We start from the raw sequence: 23921 nt of genomic DNA, 5'->3' as shown, positions 1-23921 counted from the left end.
AAAGGCACCATTTAGGCTGGGGGTGGGGCGTGATGATAAGGGCTGCAATTTACAAACCTTGAGCCTAGTAGGCCAGTGTCAGGGACAGATCTCCAGGCCTCCTGGGTCAAAGTTCCACAGAGGAGAGTGGCTGATTATGTGAGGAGAAAGAAGGACAGTGGACTCCAGTCAATGCAAACAGCCATATTTTCAACATAATTTACTACAGGTCTCTGAAGTGTATATAAAACATTTTAGTGCAACATCTTACAAATAGTTTTCCTTAAAAAAACAAACAAAATCAAATCAACAGCTCTCTACATCATGCATGGGTAGTTTTCTTACCCCATTTCTTTTTTTTCTCTTCAACAATTAACGCAGAGAAACCATTGTTTGTAAAGAATATGAAAACTTGCTACAGAAACACCCTGGTGAAAGAGGGTGTGGTCATATCCATGTCCTGGAACGGGCCTCACACAGTGTAGTTTTTCATGAATGCAACATGGTAGATGTCGATAAGTCAAGAGAGCAGTCAGCAGTTTTCTGCTCCCGTCTCAGAGGACAAAAGCTCCAGGAGGCGATGTGCAGTGAGGTCTTGCAGCCACTGGGGGGCACCATTACCATTCTTCTGACAACACATTTCCATAGAAATGGCCAAAGAAACAAGGTCCTGGGGATTTTCACTGAAAGCTGGAAAAGCTGCCCCTTGGAGGGTATCCCCCAGCCCAATAGAAAATACACAGAAAAAGCAATTATTAAAATACTGGCTTCGGTTTCCTCTTTCAAGTTTCCCACAACTGCTTCACATAATTATGTGCAATGCCTACTTTTCTACGGCTGTGAACTAATTCAAACTCGAACCTTCATTACCCATCCCAGTCCCAGCCAGCCCTCCAGCATCATTCCACTCAGAGGAAAAATCAGTCATCTTCCCCCAGTGACTCATTCTATCAATTAGGGGTCAGCAATTTCCCACTGAAAGCCCACACCCCAGAAATGAAGAAATGGGGCAAAAGACTGCTTTCTCTCCTCACCACTGAGCTGACTGATTCTGTACCCCTAAAGCACGGCTGCAGCATAAGAAATGGAAATGAGCATGTTAGGCAGCAGCGGGGCTGAGGTTGGCACCCACACTGTCTCCTAAGAGTACTGGAAGCCTATGCAAACGCGGCTGAGCAATCGCCGTGCCTCCCCTCAGCTGTGGTGCACAACGCATCCACTGAGCCCCGAGGCCACCTGCACGCCTGCAGACCCCGACAAGATCAGCGCCCACACGGCCTGGGGAACCCCAGAGCCTGCTCGGGAGTCTGTTCAGTCTCAGAACAGAGTTTTGCAGCCATCTCTCTAGTCACACTTAGTTCCAGAAGGCCTAGTGGCTTTTTCCAAATTGAGAAATCATTTGGGATTCAAGAGGCAAGTTCACAGAGGAAGGGAGCTGCCACCCTTGGCCAGCAAAATATGGGAAATCCAGGGCATAGAAACATCTTCAGGGAGTGAGCAAAAGGAAATACTGGCAACTGATGATGCTCCAGGGGAGCCAAGCATCTCGCCCAACAGTGTAAAATAACAGTATGATATCAGCCCTTGTTGGGCTTTAAGGGTATTCAAATGAAAAGCTGCCATCACAATGAACTGAATCACTAAAAACCACAAACAAGATCTAACAAAGGGCAAAAAACCCACACACAACAGCAGGTGATCACTTTCTGCTGAGACTAGGTAAGCCGAAAGGATTACAAAGGGCTGCATCTGGACCTCCTCTGGGCTGATATTCTCATGGCAGTGAGATGCAGGGAGAGAGAAATGGTGAACAAGGAAGACAGAATTATCTTTGAGGAAAATCTAAGTGGAAGGAAGAAAAACCTAGTCGTCATACCTCCAGAGAGGCAATTATTCCTCCCCACTCTCCGACGTCAGGCCCGGGACACCCCCCCCACCCCTGGCTGGCCCACTCTTCAAGGAACAGCTGTCAGCCCCAGTGCCCTCCATCAGTGCACACGGTGGCTGCTTGGGCCCCGTGTGTTCAGCTCGGAGATGTCCCCCTTCCAGGCTCAGTGGCCACTTCCACTTTAGAGTTTGGCAAAGCACCTTAAAATAGAGGCCACCTGCTCGCAGTTATCAGAGACTGTCCGTGCAGGACACATCAAGCCAACAACCAGCCTTCTCTCTCCTTCCTTCACTAATCACTGGCTTTGATGGATCCGAAAGTTGGGAGCTGCTAAAAGCAGCCTCTGCCTCCTTTCACTTGGAAAGTGTGTGCTGTTTGGAGCTTCTGACTTGTTCTCCAAGAAAGTTTTCTTGTTTTTTGGCAAGGTTGGGATGAAGCCTTTTTTTGCCTCCCTAACACAGTCTGGCCGGGCACCATCTACTCCTAATGGGGTTATGCAGGATTTCTCTTGTACAGACAGTTCTTTGAAGCAAAATTCAATGCTTTCATTTCGGCTCCAAAGTGGTTCCAAGAACTCCAGCTGAGGGAAAAGATAAGATACAAATTGGGCCCACATTACACATAATTTTCAAGTCTTGTTAAGAAAGTAAAAAATGTTTGGGTATATTTTGATCCACAGGCGGCATTTTCAAGTGTGCAAAAACGAAAAGTCTTGGAAGAGATTCCTTTGCGCTATAAAGTTCGTCCTTCCTTTTGCCATCAGTTGTATGTAAGAGAAGTTCGTCCACAACATTACAGAAAAAAGGGGAAGCCAAAGGGATTTAAAAAGAGTCCATTACAAAGAAGAAGAGCCCCTGTAACATCGATCTGAGAATACTATCTAAGTCAGTGAGTAGATGTGGCACCTGGAGCTACTCAGTACGCTACCAAAAATAAAAACAAACCTAATTCCGCAGGATGACGGCATCTGCTCAAAAATAGCTAACCACCAGGACTGCCACCTAAAGGCAGTCTGTCTCTGTGACTGACGGGGACTTGAAACACTTCTCAAGTCTGACAATTCTCTGCGCGAGCACTCCCGAGTTTGGGTGCTATCCGCTGTCTGACTGCAGAGCAAGAGGCAGCAAGGGAGCTCCTCTGCTCCTCCGTGGCCAATGTCTTCTTAGGATCCCCTTAGTCTATGGCTCCTGGGTGGATACTGAGCACAGGGGGCTCCAGGCAAGTGGGGGAGTAGTTGAGGTGTGGTTCTTTGATCCACAACAGCGGCACCCCATTCTTCCCGTCAGAGTTCTTGCTGGAGTTCCGGCTCTTGAAGCGCACCAGCAGGATGGTGATGATAAGGATGCCAAAGATGGGGAAAGGGTAGAAGAAGATGAAGTAGAAGAGAGCGTCATTGGAGCAGATGATGGACTGCAGGGTGGAACCTGAAAAGGACCACAAGGGAGACAAGACAGTGAGTGCTGAGAACTTGGATGTTGACTTTTGTTCCTCATGACCTCGCTCAACCCAACGGAAGCGACTGGGTGGAACTCCGGCGCCCATCCTGTCTCTCCACTACTGCCACTCGTGGTGGGGGGACTGCCCTTCTCTTCTTGTTCTCACAACAGCCCCTCTTCCAATTCACAGCCGTCAGTTCAAACAAAGCAGTGCTTCCATTTCCCCCTAAGAGCCAGGATTAGTGCTTGGAAAGCCACATCCTAAAAGGTGGTGTATGGATTGTGAACTCAGCTGCTTCTAGGATGGGGAAGGAGCTGACTCCAGCTCAGCCTGAACCTCCTGCACAGCTCTATTTCTCATGTCCCTCTGTGCTTAGTTCTACTCTGAAGGTTCCTCTTTGGGATATAACACGTTCCCTCCCCACCAGCTTCTGAGAGCAGTTTTACCAGAAATGATGCTTAGTTCATTAACATTATCAATGACAATGTCATTATGGACCATTTACAAATGTCCGCAGTGTCTGTGGCTGCACAGAACGCAGTGTTAATTATTCCTGGATATGGAGGAGAATGCAACCCCGTGCCCCAGACTCAGTGGAGAACTGCTCTATGACCTCTGAGACCTCGGCGGGAGCTCAGCCTCTGGAGTCTGCATCTTCTCTGTAAAGTAAGGCTGCCGGATGCTGTCTCTGTTCTATGAAGCTTAATAAACATGGATGTCCACAGTGGACAGATAAAATGTGGCCTAACCCCCTGCCCTTTTGGACAGTGTACTTTTATTCAGTAGCTTGTTAGGGGGTCTGAGTACGATTTAGGTCTTTTTCTGCTCTCCCTCCTACTCGTGCTGTTGCTCATCAGTATGACTAAGAAAATTTAACATACACTTATTAGATTTCCAAAGCGTATGAAATTGCTGATAGTCAACCACTTGTGATCTACAAAAGCTCAATTTCATACGGTTCTCTCTAACACAGTGTAAACAGGAGGTAATCAAAGAAAAGCAGCAGCTTGTGACAAAACTCAAAAACTCAAATCAAAATGGTCTGGTAAGGGGCCTGCCCGGTAGCACAGTGGTTAAGTTCGCATGTTCCACTTCTCGGTGGCCCAGGTCTCGCCAGCTCAGATCCCAGGTGTGGACATGGCACCGCTTGGCACACCATGCTGTGGTAGGCGTCCCACGTATAAAGTAGAGGGAGATGGGAACGGATGTTAGTTCAGGGCCAGTCTTCCTCAGCAAAAAGAGGAGGACTGGCAGTAGTTAGCTCAGGGTTACTCTTCCTCAAAAAAAAAAAGATCTGGCAAAATGTTTTGACTGAAAAGAAGCTGAAATTTCAAGCAACTTTTTAATTTCTACACTATACGCTAATGCACTATAACAAACACCATTTTCAGTCTGATATACTCCACATTTTGACAGAGGGCTAACCAAAAGAGTGCCTTGTTAGAACAAGTAATTCAGGTCAGCAAGTATTTCCTGCAGTCTCTGTTCACAGAGTCCCTCAGAATGATGAAAACTGAGTTCTGGACTATTCTGCAGCAACAGCTGATGGGACTGGGGTGTGTGAAGCTCTTCCCAGATGCCCTGTAACATCATTGGCCTTCTAGGCTGGTCTTCCCAACGAACTGTGCAAAATCCACCCAAACCGCCAAGTTACCCTCCAAAATAAAAACGACCCAGGAATTTGAGAAGAAGAAAGAATGACAGTGAGGTATTCAGGCTTCAATTTTTTTCTTTCCCTTATGAGTCCGAAGCACTTACTAATTAGTGCTAAAGAGAGACTAGGTTGGATATTCTAAAGAGTAACAAAGTAGCATCTAACGATGTGCTTGTATAATGAAATCTTACTAAAATAGAATCTGGTGGAGCATCAAGTTGATTATGAAGATTAGGTGGGATATGATGGCTTTAACTCTATCCCTACTTTTTTGCATGAGCTATCAAGGGTCAATTATATAAGATGGTTGGTCAAATCCTAAGTGCCCGTGACAGGTAAGAAAACTGCTTATTAACCCATAATCAAGGTCTGAATTTATCCCCCAGACACAGTTGGAATCAACAGTCACATCCTTCCTCTGTAAATTGGGAAAACTCACTTGTGTCCAGAACACGGATGCCGATGGGAGCGGACTCCTCCTCCGTGAGCCGGTACCATTCCTTCTGCGGGCTGGGCAGCCACTCCTCCACACGGCAGGAGTAGTTGCCCGTGTCTCGGGGGCTTGCCTGCAGCACCGTGAGCCGGTAGAGCAATGGGGAGAGCCTCTGGAAGCGAAGCCTGCCCTCCCAGGGGCTGCCCTCTGGGCCAAAGACAGCATCTGGGCCCACGCTCAGCAGGGCCATCCGCTCCATTGGGTCCTCCTCCTCCCCCTCTCCCTCCTCCCCCTCCTCCTCTTGTTCTTCCAGGCCAGGGCTGCCCCTTTTCCCTCCAGCTTTAGTCCTCAGGGAATACCAGGCCACGGCAAAGCGGGAGTCCTGGCTTGAGCGAGACACGATGCTACAGTCCAGCTGGAAAGCTGCCTTCTCGGACACCGTGGCGTTGGGGACCACCGTATCCACCTGCAGGGCAGCATCTGGGGGCAATGAAGGACAAAGAAGGAAGAAAAGGCTGTTTTAATTTCTTTGCTCAAAACAACTTAAATGTCCATCACTAAATACATTATAGTAACATCCATACAATAGAATGCTATGCACTTATTGAGAGGAATGAGGTGGTGCTATGTGCAGAGACATGGGAGGAGACTCAAGAAACATTGTTAAGAAACATTGTTAGAGGACAGAACACTGCGTAGTCCACCTATCATTGTATGCAGAAGAAATACATTTTATTCTGACTTTCTTCTGTGGAAGAATTCACAAGAAGCTGGTAACGTGGCTGCTTATGGGGAATCCAGGGAGGGAGGGACACATTTTCACTGTAACCCGTTGGTGGCTGAACAGTGTCTCCCCAAAATTCATGTCCATCTGGAACCTCAGAACATAACCTTAATTGTAAACAGGGTCATTGCAGATGTAATTAAGATGAGCTCATACTGGATTAGGGTAAATCCAATGATGGGTGTCCTTATAAGTAGAGAAGGGAACACACTGAGAGGAGGACATGTGAGGATGGAGGCAGAGGCTGTGGTGATGCAGCTACAGACCAAGGAAGGCAGACAACACCCGGGGCCATGCGAAGCTGGAAGAGGCAAGGAAGCCTTCTTCCCTAGAGACTTCGGGGGGAGCATGGCCCTGCTGACACCTTGATTTCAGACTCGGAGCCTCCAGAACTGTGAGAGAATACATTTCTGTTGTTTTAAGCTATCAAGTTTGTGCTAATTTGTTATGGCAGCCCTGGGAAACAAATTCACTCCTCGGCAGCTCTTGAATTTAAACTGTGTGCACGTAGATTGTTGCTCATGCCTTAGTGAACCCAAGGAGCTAAATATTCTCCAAGGACTGAAGCCAAACAGCCAACAGACCTAAAAGGGCCCCTCGCCCTCAGCGTGGCTCTCCCAGGAGGATGACATGGACAGTGTCCTCCCAACTGAGCCATGGAGAGCAACCTGAGCAGGTGAGTCACATCTCACAGAGGCCACCAGACAGGCTGTAATCTGTTTCTTTATTTTGTTGCCTTCTTTTTGGCTCACTGGGGTAAGTCCTAAACAAATAATTCATTCACTAGCTCCTAAAAGGCCTCCCTTTGGCTCTGTTTATGAAATGCTCATGAAAGATGCCAACGTAACATCAAGAAAACTACAGATACTAAATTGGATTCTACTTGGATGAAGACCAATTAGGAGCATTTCCCAAGTATTATCCTGGGCTTTCAATGAATTGGCTTAATGTCACTCGCAGGTGAGCACAAAGCTGGGGTTCCTACCACTTTGTGGGGCTCCGCCAAGCCCCTCCACATCCCCCTCGGCCCATCTGGAATCTCGGTGTGCACCGCTGGCACACAGAGGCTTAGGAACTGGCTACAAGTGGCGGGCATGGTGCATCAGCTCAGCTCTCGTGGGGGAGAAGATGCTGGAAGGCAGAACAGCAGGACAGAGAAGACGAAATCAGTTTAGGCGACTCAAACTGCCTTGCTCATCAGCTTCTCCTTCCAGAGAGCACGGCTGATGTGGAACCCCCAAAGCCATTAGAGAGAAATGCTGCAGACCAAGGGCGGTCTAGATGCTTTTTTGCCCTCCAGAGTCCAACAGTGTCCCTAAAGCTCCTAGTGGCCAGTGTGTCACAGGAGGTGGCCCTGGGTAATGTGCGCAATGGATCCATCATGGCAAGGTGGTCAGAGACCATTAGGACATTTCATTTCCCCAGAAGGAACTCTTTCCCCCATCTACTCTCCCCTTGCTTTCTTCTATTTTAACCACTTAAAATTTTTTCTGGCCCGTTCAAGTGCCTTGTCTGCATGAATGACTCGATATAAGTTTTTTGAATGAAATTAATTTCCACCTTCCCACAACACCCCTCCTCTACCAGTTTGGTTCCTCACGTCTGTCCCCTTCTAGAAAAGGCCAAATCATCTCCCTGTTCAGACTTTAACACACTTTCCTTTTGCAGGTGTAAGCGACAGGAAGGCAGCTCATCTCGGCCCCTCCCTCTACATCATGCTATCTGCTCCCATGGCCGTTACCTGGACTACCGACTTGTGTCTGGTCTGTATGTGATGAGTTGTGTTGAGCCAAATACAACCTCTCGGCTATAGTCTCACTGAGGGGAGCCCGTCTTTGATGTACTTCATACTATGGTTGACCCTAAACACGCAAGGCAATGATTTTCTTAACATAACTATTAGAGCTATATTATTTCAAGTCTTCTATATGTTCAACTTATACCTCAGAAAAAAATCTTTGAATACATCTGCATAAAGCAGTGAGATCTTGACTTCACCAAGAGAGACAGAGGGAATATGAAGATACATAGGTAGTGAGATTATAGATAACTTTTCTTTTCCTATACTTTTCTGTTTCCCAAATGTTTTGTTATTAACATGATCAGCTTATACAATCAGGGAAGGAAGGAAGGGAGGGAGGGAGGAAGATCGATCCAGGCTGCTCCTTTGGCTGAAAGGTGAGACAGGCTGGGGTTACAGGTTTGGGGTTACAGGTTTGGGCCACGCCGGGAGCGCAGAGCGTGCAGGAGGGACAGCTGGGGGACCCGTGCAGTCTGCTCGCACTAGCGTGTGGTGCTTCCCTTCAGTTCGCTCCTTAGTAAGATCTACCCGTCGGGGTTGTTGTGAGGACTGAACATAAATCGCCTAACTGTGGCTGGGATATAGCTGGCACTCCATAAACATCTGTCTCCTCCCACTCCACTCAGGGGCCTCAGTGTGGTGATCTGCAAAATGGGTGGGAGGTGGCAGAGGAGGGTGTTCAGTGTCTGTATTTGTAAAGTTTTACCTTTGCAAACAGACAAGCAGCAGTTTTTAGGCAAGATAAAAACAAGAAGGAGAAAGGTCATGGGAAATGTGAGTAACTCAAAGTAGAGGTGACTTCCCTCCAGCTTGGCAAGACACAGGGGAGTGAGACAATGCCCGTTCCTGCTACAGAGGGTGTGTCCGCTCCCAGAAGTGTGTCCTGCGACCTGCGGGGCTGGCGCGATGTGAAGCGCCCATGTCCCACCAACCAAAACAGCTGCTCTGCTCAGACGTGAAAACAGTACAAAGGCTTCCAACAGTACCAACGACCGCGAACAAGAACCTCGGGATGCTCAGAAAGCAGACAAGACAGAGCATGCACACTGACGTGGCTCACAAGTTCACTGCTGCTCCACGTCCTTTTGCTCCGATACGGATGAACGATGGTGTGATGCTGCAAAGGACACAGGGATCCTGCAATCTTAGCTTTAATAACGTGCTTTAATGTGTAACAATAGTTACACCTATTACATGCATTGAGGTACTTTAGAAACAACAATAGAGACAAGCAAAGCAAAAGGCCACACAGAACAGTCATTAGTACCAGGAAAATTAGTAGGAAGTGAGAGAGTGAAGGCTGCAGATACTTCATCTTTTTCTATTTAAAGCGTGTGAATCAATTCTTTTCCACTGAAAATCCACAAACTTAAGTTTTTGAACCACACGGCTGCTGTTTCAAGATTTTTGCATAAACACCACTTGTCCAAATCTGAAGGTATTTTTTAAAAAGAAAATAGCCTGTGCTCTGGAATAACTGACAAATGTTATTCTAGTTAAGACACAGAATCACCTTAGGCCAAAGCCAGATGTGCAATTTTGCATTCATTAGAAAAAAAAAAAATGGAGACAATTTCGAATGCAAATGCAAAATGTAAATGCTCATATATTGAACTGCAAACAATTTATTAACTAACAAATTAATTGTATGCAGTGCATAAAATATTACACTCACAGGGGAAGCACTGACTGCCGTGGAGACGTGGGGACATTAACTCTCACCTGGTCGCATGACCGTAACAGCCGTCTGCCCAGCAGTATCCTCTGCCCGCTTATACCACACACCACTGGGGCTGGGCAGCCACTCCTCCACGCGGCAGCTGTAGGTGCCGCTGTCCTGCACTGCCACGTTCTGGATGAAGAGCCGGTACACGCCCGAGGAAGGACTCTCCAAGTGCAGCCTCCCCTCCAGGTTGTTTTTCGCTGCCTGCTCTCCGTAGTGGAAGGTGGCCTCGCGGCTCAGGCGGGCCACGGTCTCCCGCTCCGGGTGGTTGGGCTTCCACACAAACCACTCCACCACGAGCTGGGAGGCCACGCGGGTGCGGTTCACGACCACACACTCCAGCTGCACCTGCTGCGTCTCCAGAACCGACAGGTTCCCCTGTGCTTGGCTGAGCTTCAGGCGGCTGTCTGGAAAGGCGAGCAAAGAGATATCAGCAACAAGAAAGTAAGCAGCTTGCACGTACCCTTTCCAAGCACAGGTGAAGGGGGGCCTTCCAAATACAGAAGGACAGCAGTGCACTCAAACAGCAGAAACACTTCTCAGGCGTGGCACCCCAAACATGCTGAGTCCCTTGACCCTGTGTCCGAGGGTCTGAGTTTCGAGGAGTTCACTGTTACATTAACAGCTGCACGTCCCCCAGTCTATAACCCCATCAGTTCAGACGCCTGGAGAGGAAAAGCAGGAGCTGTAGATGCCTGTACATCCCAATGACAGCTGACCATGACACGTACGGCTGACTGGAGGGGTGGCTGGGAAGGGACAGGAAAGGGCATGTGGCAAACCCTCTCAAAGCATGAGCAAATTTTCAAAACTGACCATGTGACGGCTGGAATATGCTGGGCTGTCAACCAGCTGCAGAGGAAACCCAGTTTAATATGTCCACGAGCTGGCCCTAAGAATCGCAGTTCTTACCTTCCTACAAAAAACCCACACAGGTTCTCGCTCAAGGTGGGAACCGAGCTGATCTGACATCAGTCAAGAAAGGACTGACACTGATGGAACTGGTGGTTTGAAAACTCAGCCAGGGAGGTCCTCCGGGGGAAGTGTCGTGAACGACGGTGTGTCCTGACGGCAGAAACCTAGCTTCATCAAAGGCCCCAACGAGGCCTTTGTACACTTCAAAGTGTACACTTCATACATTTAAAAACTGTCAGAGTGCTTTATAGTGCACGTGATTATGCTTGTAATTACAAAGTCAAAAAATTAGAAATAACAATATATATTTTAAACCAGTTAACTCTGGTTGTCTCTGGACTGAAATATGATTTTCTTCTTTTTGTGGTTTTTTTGTACTTTCCAAAAGTTCCATAAGGGTATGATTTCTCATCAGAAAAAAAAAGAGGGGGTGGGGGGGCGGGGAGAAAAAGAACCAGAAGCAGGGAAAAAGAAAAAACAAAGAAGAAAAACATATCAACCAAAAATCTCAGCTGAAAAGGGGAACATGCTGATTTAATCTGTGCCCTGTGAGACTCCTGTTTATAGCGCTAACAGTCCCCATAAACAGAGATTTCCCTGAATGTGTGTTGATGAGGATCCTCACAGCCCCTCTGCACTGCCCCAGTTCGCCAACGTGAGTCTGCAGTCTCGGGTGGGGAGATTCCCTCTGTCAATTCAGGCTCCACCAAGAAGTTCTTGGTTTTGGAACAAACAAAAGGGAAAGGCTAGACGGCGATGAAGCAGGACGGCCGGGCAGGAGGGTTGTCCTGTTCTCCCAGGAGAGAAACGTTCAGAACTGAAAACAGAGGAAGAACAGAAACCCAAAAGAGCATCTGTGGGCCAAATGACAACCTCCCGTCGAAAGTCCCAGGGACTGGCCTGAAGGTCACTGGAAATACCAACAGGAACCATGTAGACCAGAGCTTCCTTCTTAATGTGCCGGAAGGGCTGGCATGGAAGGTAGCTGGGAGGCCGATGAGAATCCCTGGATTGGGGCGGTTTTAGAAATACAGTATCCTGAGGAAAAGGAGGGAACGGTCCCAGGCAGTCAGTGCAGGCCAGGCTGCACGTGGACCTGTGTGTGGCTCCGTTTGCTTACTGAACAAACGTTCATGGAGGCCTCCTGGGAGACAAGTGGTGGGAAGAAAATAGTGAAGAAAACCAAGTCCTGTGCTCACTTAGAGGGCTTCTAGTCCAGGGGAAGAGACAGACAACAAATGTATAGATATGAGAATATATAAATGAATAAGTAATAAATAACTGATAAGAACTGAACTTCCATATGTATAAATATGATTAAGTAGTTCCTAACTACTTCCATATGGATAGGTAAATAAACAAGATGCCAGGTGGTGTATGTGCTATGGAGGGGATGGGGAAGGGGATGCAGAGGGACTACGGTGCTATTTTAGTTAAAATAAGCCAGAACGCCTCTCTGAGGAAGAACGAGACAAATGAAATGAATATCTATGGTCAACATGTTCCAGGCTAAGAGGACAGCAAGTACAAAGGCCCTGGGGCATTCAAGGAAAGCAACCTTCATTCCTTATTCAACCACTATGTATGAAGGGTGCCATGCCAGTGGCTGAAGATACAAAGACACAGCCCTGTCCTCAAAGTGCCTACAGTATAGTGAAGAACAAATATAAATGAGCAGTTATTACACTATGTGTTTTATAAGGAGCCCCTGGTATTATAGGAGAGATCAGGGAAGGCTTCCTGGAGGCGGTACTAAGTGAAGTCTTAGGGATGGAGTGAAGACAGGCAAGAAGCAGCAGGAGAGGCGCATTCCAGGTGGAGAGGGCAGCATAAGCAGAGGCATGGAGATAGGACTTGGGGTGACAATACAGCATCCCACAGTAGCCTGTCAGGAAGCACAGGCAATGCCAACAAATTGTAGGGCATGCAGAATGATGGAGTGGGAGCTTAAGGCCACATTATGTTCAAAGAACCAGAGTTCTTTAACAAGGAGGATGGAAGACTGACAGGGGCATCCAAGAGCTCCCTTCACATATTTGAAAGGAAATGACCCAAATTTGTCTCGGGTTGTTCTAGGTGCAGACCCAAAACCCGAGAGGGGAATTACAGGGAGGGGGACTTCTCAATGACCAGAGCCATCCAAAAGTGGAACTGAGGCCTGCGGAGGTAGGCAGCTCGCCCTCCCTGGAAGCTTTCTGGCCATGGTCAGATGCCATCTGTCTGGAGCAGAATAAGGCTGCACCCACAAGGACTGAGAGGGGGAGGGGGAGACTCAGTTTGGGGACAGGAAGGCCTCATCCCTGGGCAGGGGATGGGTGGTAAGGCAGAGGGGGAGGCAGATGAGGGAAACCATAAAATGCCTTCTGGGCAGGAAACCTGGGGATGGAGCTGGCACCAGCCCGAGATGTAGGGTATAAACTACAAACCCAGAAAGAGATGCAGGAGCTGCCAGGAATTCTGCCTTGCCATATCCTCCCGGCCAGCTGCCCCTCAGGCCTCTCCGGGGAAGATGCTGCCCATAATAGCAGAGTCAGGGATGCTTTTCCAAGTTTGCCATCAGCACCAGGACCCACTACAGGAAGGTGGGTGGGCCCGCAGTGCAGCAGGATGATGGTCTGTGTACCTGCATCCACATGCAGCATGGACCTCGCAGAGCCCTGCGTGCCCCCTCCCCGCTGGGCAGTCTCTCTACACTAAACTCACTGACCCAGGATGGCTGTACCCTCTATCCTTACCTGGCTGCTTCACAGTGACTTCCGTGCGCCCTGAAACCTCCTCTGCCAGCTTGTACCAGGCGTAGTTGGGGCTCAGCAGCCACTCCTCCACATGGCAGTAGTAGCTGCCGCTGTCGCTGACTTCAGCTCTCTGGACAGTGAGGCTGAACAGGCCCCCAGACACGTGCCTCTCAAACTGGAGCCTGGCTCTCAGGCCCTCCTCCTCCGCATAGGTGCCGTACTCGAAGGCCGCGTTGTGGGTGGTCTTGAGGATGAGCTTGCCGTCGGCATCCGAGGGCTTGTGGACATACCAGAGCACAGCGAAGTGGGAGTTCTGGCTGGTCTGAGACTTGACCGAGCAGTTCAGCTGGATGGGCCTGTCTTCCACCAGGGTGAGGGTCCTCTTTGATTTGCTCACCTGCAGCTTTGTCACTGCAGAGGAAAAGAGAGCAGTCAGCAGAATCACCATACCCTCCTGGAAATGGGGCCCATCCCAAATCTCACCTTTGTCCAGCACAGTTCCTAGAGGATTGGACAGTGCTGGGTTCCCTTCACACAATGGCTCAGTGTGAGGAAAACAGCATGGAGCCGATTCCACTCCAGACATCCCTCCATCTGCCTCCTCCTTGCCTCGCCCCCGGCTTCGGCCCTCACCATCTCTCCTACTCTCCTGATTGCTCTCCTTGCCATCACATGGCCTCCAGGGGGATCCAGCTAAAACACCACTCTGCCTATATCATTTCCCTGCTTAAAAAGTTTAATGGCTCCCAACGGCTTATAGGTTATAAAGAAAAAAAATTCCTTTTTCCACAACCAAGTCCCTCCAGGATCTGGCCCTCATCCGACTGTCCTCACTCATCTCCATGACTCACCTCCCACACCCACACCCACCCAGGGAGTTTCTCCCTGACCTCTGCTCTCTGCTCAGCTGCCCTTTCTGCCTGTCTCCTTCCACCATCTCCCCTCCGACCCTTCTTTCTACTCCTCGTCAGTCCTCGCTCCCTTGTTCCCACCTCCCTGGGCCAAATGGCCCTCCTCTGTGCTTTCATCAGCACCCTCTCTTTTCCTTCCCCTAGGCTGTGAGCTCCCCCAGGGCAGAGATCAAGCTTTCTCCATTCAATCTGCAAATATCTAGAGTGTGCCACTCTGTGCCCCTCATGATGCTAAGTGCTGAGGATGCCCTGAAGAAGACAGTCTTGCCTTGTGGATGTTCTCCTCCCCACACCCCCTGAGCATGGCACAGTGCCTGGGCTTCAGAAAGTGTTCAATCAATGTTTGCTGAGATATGTAAGTGGGTGAGGGAGTGAGAGTGTGCTGCAGAAATATGGTAGCAGGTAGTTAGGATGCTGGGGTGATCTTCCTGGGGGGAGAGGGGGGAGAGGCTGAGAAGACAACGACAAGCAATAGGACAGAACAGAGTCCCCCCTCGCTATCCTGCTCCAAAACCAGAAGGGAGGGCAGACTCTGGAGCGCCACCCTACCTGCTAACTAATGACTACGCTCACCCTTAAGGTGGCAAGAAGCCAAGATCTAATGAAATATATCCGACGAAGGAATATATATATTACGAAGGTAATGTGAGACCTCACCCACTCCATCATGATTACACTCGGCTCTGCTTCCCCCTACCCTCCGCCCTCCCCCTACTGAAAAAGAAAAAAAGGAAAAAAAGACACAACTCCAAGTTCCTCTTAGGGAGCTAATAATAAAAGCACCATCCCACCTCCAGCCCTCTTTGCACTTCGATTTTCAGGGACTAAGCCACTCACCAGCTGAGAAGGAGACCCAGGGCAAGGCAGAGAGGCGGCAGAGAGAGCGAGTCGCGCCTCCTGCGACGCGCCTGCCTGGAGGGAGGCCTGGCAGGTTTGCCTGAGCCCCAGTCTGCACCCCTGCTGGTCAGTCTCTTGATCCAGACCAGGACTGAGCCCACCAGTCCTGCCTGGGCCTCCTCTGGCAGGGTGGCTGGCTGGCTCGCTTAGAGCTTGGTGTAGAAAGACAGCATGAAGGTCTGGGTCCCATGCGCCAAGGCAACTGAAACTTCTGAAAGGCAGAGACTGTCACTTGGGCGCCTGGACACAACCACATAGACAAAAGTTCTGAGTGGCTGAGAGGAGTGGCAGGATCTGATACCCAACACCACTACTGCAAAAGCAACTCTGAGGACGCCTCCCGTGGTAAATGAGGTGACGCTGTACACAAAGGATGGCTGAATTCACATACCTACAGGCCCTCTCAAGCCATCAAGAACACACCAAGCACAGGTTCGAGAGAAACCCCACATCCCAGGCCCCTCCCTTCTGGTTTCAATTATTTTGTGAAAAGCCCAGTCTCCTGCCTTCTCCCTTCTTCAAACGCACAAAGTTCCCAGGGGCACACTGGTCCAGGGCAGGGTTTACCAGTAAGCTACCAAGCTCTGGAGACTAGATTCCCATTAGCCTGCCAGCCGACTTTTCAGATCGGATTCCTATAGTACTTGAAACAACCAGCTCCCTTTTCATTCCTTTCCAACCCAATTCACCGCACGCAAATGACATCTATATCAGTGCAAATGACACCACCTGAATTCTCTGGTTCTTGGCCAAAAAAACTGGGTTGTTCAGTGTAGAGTAGAAAGAGCTTTAAAATGTATTATTAATTGGGGCCAGATTATTTTTGCAACTGTTACTAAGGAAACCTCAATTGCTATAGTAACTGCATATGTTAAACAGGAGTCCTATGACTAAACTTCAATACAGTCACATGGTCTCAGGACAAGAATCCAAGGAGGAGAAATGTTTCAAAGCATTTCCATTTCTCCCCTTCCCATGTCAAAATATTGTGAAGTGTTGAAAAGCTTGAAAGAGAGGTATTTTTGAAATTTGGTGCATGTCTGACAGGTGGGCGAGGGGTCAGCTGCTATTCTACGCTCTGAATTTCCTCCCACATCTCAAGGGCAGGGAGGACCTTTCCTGAAGCCCAGGGGAGACTGGAGCCTCCAGGACTAATTAAGAAGCACTCATGCATCCTGCCCAGTACTGCCCTGGGCAGCGTGATACGGATCACCTTCCGCCAGAGCTAGGAGAGCCCAGCCCCCTTCAGGACTGTAGGTGTCTTCATCTCCAAGATGAAGACAGTCATAGTACTACCTCATCGGGGTGTTGGGCAGATTAAAAGCAAGAGTCCACAGAAAGAGTTTAGCAACAAGGCTGGGGTATCATAAACACGCAATACATTTTCACTGTTCCCATTTCTTTTGGTTTCTGGGCTCAGGCCCACAGTCAAAGCTCAGCATCAGAGAACCATCAAACATCAGTGGCAAACTTGCTATGAACAGTGCTGTCCATGGACCAACAGCATCAGTGTCACCTGGAAGCTTGTTAGAAATGCAGACTCTGAGCCCCCACCCCGGACCTCCAAAATCAGAATCTGCCTTTTAACAAGATCCCCAGGTGATTCACATGCACCTTAAAGAAAGCCTGAGAGGGGGCCAGCCCCGTGGCCAAGTGGTTAAGTTTGCATGCTCCGCTGCAGCGGCCCAGGGTTTCGCCAGTTTGGATCCTGGGCATGGACATGGCGCCGCTCATCAGGCCACGTTGAGGCAGCGTTCCATATGCCACAACTAGAATGACCCACAACTAAAAGTACACAACTATGTACTGGGGGGCTTTGGGGAGATAAAGCAGGAAAAAAAAAAACAAAAAGAAAGCCCGAGAAACCGTGGACTTGGCTGTGTGAGTGAATGGACTTAGGCAATAAACACAGAGGTGAAAGAAAAGATGCTGAGGACTGAGGCTTGGTTAATCCCCAACAATGAATCAGCAGGAGAAGAGGCAGGAAAAGGGTAAGAGAGGCTGCAGACAGACAAGGCCTCACCTGTGAGAGCCCTACCTGTAAGAGCGCCACCTGTGAGCCCAGACTCCGGCTCACACCAGCAGCTCCCTTCTCGGACACTCCCAGAGCCGGGCTGTACCCTGTTTAAGGAAAGGATCCTTTCTTTTTGCATCTGGAGTTTCCTTCCTAGGCCTCTGATCAAAATGTGGTAATGGGGCTGGCCCTGTGGCCGAGTGGTTAAGTTCGCACACTCTGCTTCGGCAGCCCAGTGTTTCGCCAATTCAAATCCTGGGTGGTGACGTGGCACCGCTCATCAAGTCATGCTGAGGTGGAATCCCACATGCCACAACTAGAAGGACCCACAACTAAAAATACACAACTATGTACCAGGGGGCTTTGGGAGAAAAAAATAAAATAAAATCTTTAAAAATAAAGCATGGTGAATGGTGTGTTTTGCATTATCGGAGGGGCTGCTGTGTTCCAGCAGGGACAGGGGGTAGGAAGGCGAGAAACAGCAGGAGGGAGGAGGAGCTCGGCAGCAGAGAAGAGCGGCTGCTTCGTCAACCTACCCATCCTGCGGATTCCGCTTTGTGTGTGTGCTTCTCACTCAAAACTCATTCCTTCCACCAATAAAGGATTCCCTAAACCCTGCTAGAGCTGCTACAGGCTGCCTTATGTTGAAGTTAAATTCTTTTTAAATTTTTTCCAGAGATTGGCACCTGAGCTAATATCTGTTGATAATCTTTTTTTTCTTCTTCTCCACAAAGCCCCGCAGTACATAGTTGTGTATTTTAGTTATGCGTCCTTCTAGTTCTGCTATGTGGGATGCTGCCTCAGCGTGGCCTGATGAGCAGTGCTAGGTCCACACCCAGGATCTGAACCGGTGAAACCCTGGGTTGCTGAAGCGGAATGCGCGAACCACTTGGCTGCAGGGCCGGCCCCTGAAGTTAATTTTTTAAAGGTCTTATCTTTCCTACTAAATTATAAGCAACCAAAGGGCAGAGACTATGACCCAATCATTTGCTGAACAAATTAATAAATGGAGGATTGAATAAATGTGATTTATCTTTTATTGCAGGTATGGGAACATTAAGGAAAGGCATTTAATTCTGATTGTGACAGGAGGGAGGGAATGTGTTGAAAATATGTGACATCTGAGCTGGGCCCTGAAAAACAAGGGAGGAGGTGTTCGCCGGGCAGACGAGGCGAGTGAAGGGCACGCTGGAGACAGGGGACAGGTGAGCTGAGGTGAGAACTTCTCTGTGCACAGTATTCAGGGACAAGAAGCGGTCAGGAGCAGGAGATGAAGTTAGAAAGAAAGCTTCGGCCAGATTGCGAGGGGCCTGGAGCGTGCACCTGTGACCCTCCAGACCAGATCCCGACCACCTGTGGCTCTCAGGGCGCCATCGGTGGACCTGCAGCACCAGCATCACCTGAGGACTTACTGCAACCACTGAATCAGAACGCTGCTGGTGGAGCCCAGCGACCTGCGTTAGCCCTCCAGGTGATTCTGCTGCACACTATGTTCAGAAGCCACAGGTGTGGTGGTGAGGGGGCTGCAGGTCACTCTGGAGACAGCAGTTTCCGTGCAGTGGTGCGAGCAGAAGCCAGAGGGTAGCTGGTGAGGAGACAGGGGCAGTGAGGGAGGAGAGGGGGAGAAGGAAGACACTAGTTCTTCATTAAAGATCTGTGATAGTAATCAGTAACGTCAGGAATGCGGGGGCAGTGGCTAGACAGCAGAAATTTTTCAAATTGAGGGAAATAAGTCAGCCAAGAGACTGGGAGAGAATGAAGGGAGAGCCACCTGGGAAGCTCCCACCACCCACATCGTGCCCCATTCTCAGGGAAGGAGGTGGCAAAGGCATCTGCCAGTCCAGTACTTACTCCACCTTAGAGACCCTACATCCTTAACACGGCCCTCAGCCCCCCGGCTCCTCTCTCCCCGCGGACACGGGCTATTTGAGCCCCTAATGATCTCTTTCTCAGGCCTCCAGCTTAGCCCCCACCTGGGAGAGCTTCCTAAACTGCCAGCAGAAGCTTGTTGCTCCCATCTTAGAGCCTGCCAGCAGCTCCCCACCACAATTTTCAACGAGGCGGCCACGCCCCAGGACCAGCATGGAAATCTGTGGGCAGGTCTTTCATGGCCACATGGACAAGGCAGGAGGGGGAGGTATTTAAGGGACTAGAACCCGTGATGGATGTAAACTCACATCTGGGATGACTCCATGCAACACATCTCTGCCTCGTGTCCTGCGTGGCTTTCAAATGACACTCATACGGGTGAAAACTCTCTCTCTGAGCCTAGAACCTACTTTCATTTTACTATTAACACAATATATATTTTTTTTTGCATAGTTTTAATAGGTCAATCAAGGGAGGATTTTCCTCTGCCTTGCTCAGGATTGTCGCAAGAGCTGCTCAGGATTTCAGAAACTCCATCCCAGTGGCCAGTGCCGCATGGGGTGGTGCGTCTGACACGCTGAGTCGGTGTCGCCCACCTGCAGCATTGCCCTCGGTGCTGTGCCCCCTGGTGCAGCCGTCCCTGAGCACTGACAGGTTAAAACACATTATTCATTAGTAACTACTCTTTAAAAAATTCCTCCCTTCCTCCACAATTAGGACATTGTAACAATTTTTAGGATCATGTGAATAGGAATGTTATATTGCCTATGAATTTCATTTTAGGGTGTAAGGGGACTAATCCAAATTGTTATAAAAAAGGAGTATATGATCTGTCATCTAAAATCCTAATTCTCAGTTTAGAATATTCTTATTTAACATATTTATATAATCCTTTCTATGTGCTGAGCACTATTCTAAGCACTTTATAAATATTAACTATTTGGTCCTCACCAGACCTATGAAATAAATATTACTGTCCCCAATTTTATAAAAGACACTTGTCCAAGGTCACACTGCTGGTAAGTGCTAGCGCCAGCATTCAAATCCAGGCTGTCTGGTCTGTCCTCACTTTTAGCCATCACAGATGGTGACCCTTCATGCTTCGGTGCACCAAAGGGCTCCCCTGGCCTTTGCCAACCCACCTGGGGAGGTGGGTCCCTCCTGGACCCCATGCTTCAGTCACATCAAAACAAGCACACTGCCTCCTCCCTCTGTGATGTTCTTTACTCACACTCTGTTCTGAGCCCCAACGCAAAACAATTCCCTTCTCAGGCCAATGACCCATACCCTGGGTCAGCTCTACACCACCCTTGAAACTTCCCTGCCCTTCTCTCTTCCTAGGCCTCCAGACAGCCCATGAGGCAGGAAATGTGACAAACCCATCTCTGCAGCTGCAGGACATAGCATGGAAACTGGCATACAGTAGGTACTCAAACATGCTTGCAGAAGGCATAGAAACTGACACACAGTAGGTGCTCAAACATGCTTGCAGAAGGGACTGGGAGGGAGGAGTAAGGAGAACAGCAAAAGTTCAGAGGCAGGAACAGCTAATTCGGAATAATCCAGCCATGTCCTGTTGGCTTTACCTGTCTGCAGACAGAGCAGTGACCCTTGCTCGCTGACTCCCAACAGGGGCATCTGGTGTCACCAGGACAAAAAGGCCTGGGTGGGGGGAGGGCTGAGACCCCTCTAGGGCTCTTGCACTCATGCTCACTCTATCTCTGAACACCCAGCAGGCAGAAGCCACATGCACACGGGATGGAAAGAGAACCCCAGGTTCTCCTGAAAGAAAGCAGGGACCAATCCCTCTGAAGAATGAGGCAGCCAGTCACCTACTAGACTGTGACAAAGAGAGCCACTGTCACATGCCCTGGACTCATGGAAGCCAAAGAACAAGCCCTTAGCTCTCCCAATCTGCCAGGTCAGCACTAAGAAATTGGAGAAAACAGATTTGGCAGCATCCACAGGGTACTGAATATTCATCCTGCCTACCCATCAGTAAAATCCCGGCAGAATTCACCCACTGACAAGTCGGCTTTCTACACCGGAGGCTGTCCTCCTGGAGGCTTGTTTATTGCTTTGTCAATTTTAATGTGCAATATTTAATAGCCAGACCAAGATATGGTCGTAAACATTTGGAAAATGAGTGCTGACATTTCCCTTATTGCTTCTGTATTTAGGGATATGTAATTGGAGGGTGTTTTTGGTGTTAAAGAAAATCAGAAGGAAGCAAAGCAATGCCTTGAAATTAAAAGAGAAAAGAATTGATTAAGAACTAAGAATCGAACATGTTGAACTGGCTTAAAGTCTTGCCTAAACGCCCCTTGGGGGTCACACTCTTTGATCAATGGGAGTGAGGCTAAGCTAAACCAACAACAGAATGGGAGTGATGGCATTCCTTGAAGATTCCTTGGAGATGTGCATACCGAACAGGAAGCACACATATAGAATGGTCAATAACAGATCCATAACAAGTCACTAGTGCCATCCAGCCAGAGAGTTGAATGAATCAAATACCTGTGATGTGGTCAGGTCAGCAAGTGGCTCTGGCAAGGGCTGGTCTGGGACACAGAACACACAGGGCCTTCCTGGGAGAAGATGACAGCAGCAGTGGGAGGACCAGCCATTTATCACTCACATGAGTGAGCCAACAGCCCCTGGGTTTCTATTTGATTCTGCTGGAATCAGAATATTTGACAAAATATTCTTAAAGTGGGAGACATTCACCAAAGCAGGGATAAGAACCCATGTTTTGTGGGGCAAGGTACATACAGAGAGAAGAAAGAAGAGAAGCCAGCACTGGTTTTGAGGACTGGTATCCCCAAGTCTTAGAGCCATCTTGTGGCAGAAGTTAGAAGAAATAGAGAAGTCAGAGGTGGCACAAATAAAACTCCTATGCCATTAGCCAACTGTGTCTTGGGAACCTCTACAGGTTCTTGGGAACCTTGGGGTCTACCTTGTGACTCCAATTTACAAAAACAAATTTAAGTATTTGCTAAAGGGGATCAGGAAATCAGGGATGGTAAACCAGAGACAGGAGAGAATAAATAAAAGTTCATGCTACCAAAGAGGATTCCTGAGAACAAAGATAAATGTCTAGAAAAATACCACCATATAATAAGATTAAGAGCTTGGACTCTGGAGCCAGACTGCCCGTCTGGATTTGAATCTTGGCTGTGCCACTTATTACAGATCACTGGATAATTTATTTACTTCTGTGTCAGTGTCCTCATCTATAAAATGGGCGGGTCAGTACCCCCTCACGGCACTGCGTGGATTAAGTAAGAATTAAGTAAGTGATTACATGCAAAGCATCAGGATGGTGATGACATGCAAGATGCTCCACAAATATCAGCTGCTTTGTTACTATGCTCACCACCAGGGCTAGGACTCCTCCACATCAGCCATCTACAGAGAAACCTCTTCTGTTACTGAGACTAACTGAAGGCACAAAGAATAATTTCTGATTATATGACCTTAAAAAAGGTCAAAGTCTCCCTTTTGTCCACCCCAAATGCTTTTTAATAAGGCACACCAGGGTTCAAATTCCAACCTCCCACTCACTCTTTATCCAACTTTGGCAAAGCAGAACCTCTCTGAGCCTCGGTTACTTCATTTATAAAGTGGGAAAGCAGTACCTTCCTCCTGGGGTTGTGGCGAAGATGAAGTGAGATGGTAAACACCAAGTATCTGAAACAATCGCCAGCACAGAGTCAGCCCACTGGTATTTTTCCACTTCCACTTCCCCAAAATAAAAAGCACGAGTTTCAACCACAGTGTGGGGGCAAAAAGAGTAAAAATGAACATGAAGCTCTTTGGAAAATATTAAGTGCTAAATGTATAAATATTTAATAAGGGAGAGAGAGTAACACTTAAGGGGATGCACTCCCCGGGGCCTCAGCCACTCCCCGGGAGGAGTGCGGCCGCAGCACCTGCCTTCGCTCTCTGCAGCCTCCAGAGGGCCCCGGGTGCATTACTGTGCACCTGTGAGCACCACAGCCGCTGCTTGTTGTCACTTTACAGTGAAAACAAGCAAACCGACACAGTGAAAGCCACACAAGACAGTCCTCGGAGCAGCTCCTGCAACGGCAAACTGTCCAGCTACTTTTTCTACCCAGGAGGCAATAACACAGTATAATAGAAAATGGAGATATATGAAAGGGAGAGAGACCTGGGCTCCAATGGCAGGTCCCACCCCAGTTTTACACTTGCTAAGATGGTTTGCCTCCATCAAGACTCCTACACACCTGGAGTCTTGGTTTCCTCGTGGGGAAGCCAAAATGAGGATACAAACATCTACAAGATTTCACTGTTGGATGAATTTAAAAAGAAAATATAAGTATTAAGCATAAAACCTGGCACCCAAGAGGTACTCCATACATTTTTGTCTCTTTTCCCCTTTGGGAGGGAACACCATAAATTAATCAGAATCTAAACAACTTGAACCTTCCATGAACTAATTCCTCATTCTTCCCTTAGGCGCTCCAGTCTTAGAATCCAAGCAGCAATAGACAAGCACATATTAGGGATTTACTCAAAAGGCAATGTCAGGCAAAGTCCTGGGGTCAGCACTTCCTCACCCTCTACAGCTGCAGAACCACGTGACAGGTGCCGTGGCTCACCACGCCGACTTTGGGGGCCAGAGGAAACCACAAAATGCGTAATTACCGTCATGATGTTCTAATCAGCAAGGCAAGCAAGTGGGTCCCTTGGCATTTTCCACAACAAGGGTTCACACAAAATGGGGTCTCTGCTTAACCCTCCATTAACCTGAAAATCCACTTAAGCAGAACAGCCTCTTCCCCTGAGCATCTTATTGTCCAGGTTTAGGCTCTAACTGGCAAAGGAACCATCCCATCATTTACACAGCTTGTTCACTCC

General features: G+C 48.7%; 1 protein-coding gene across 8 annotated transcripts in view; it reads right to left on the bottom strand.

Moving 5' to 3' along the window:
* Positions 1–184: 184 nt before the first annotated feature.
* IGSF3 (immunoglobulin superfamily member 3) overlaps positions 185–23921 on the bottom strand; it is a 92448-nt gene continuing 68711 nt past the window's right edge. For all 8 annotated transcript variants that reach the window (XM_070608130.1, XM_070608127.1, XM_070608134.1 and 5 more), the window contains 4 exons: positions 13350–13760; positions 9699–10106; positions 5398–5871; positions 185–3291 (listed from right to left, as the gene is read on the bottom strand). In XM_070608130.1, the coding sequence (XP_070464231.1) occupies positions 3041–3291; positions 5398–5871; positions 9699–10106; positions 13350–13760 (1544 nt within the window). In that variant the 3' untranslated portion in view covers positions 185–3040. The remainder of the gene's footprint in view (positions 3292–5397; positions 5872–9698; positions 10107–13349; positions 13761–23921) is intronic.

Source organism: Equus przewalskii, unplaced genomic scaffold (assembly GCF_037783145.1).
Source record: "Equus przewalskii isolate Varuska unplaced genomic scaffold, EquPr2 ChrUn-13, whole genome shotgun sequence".
In the NCBI taxonomy this organism is placed as follows: domain Eukaryota; kingdom Metazoa; phylum Chordata; class Mammalia; order Perissodactyla; family Equidae; genus Equus; species Equus przewalskii.
Note: the sequence above shows the minus strand (reverse complement) of the source record. Positions and strands in the feature narration are given on the sequence as shown.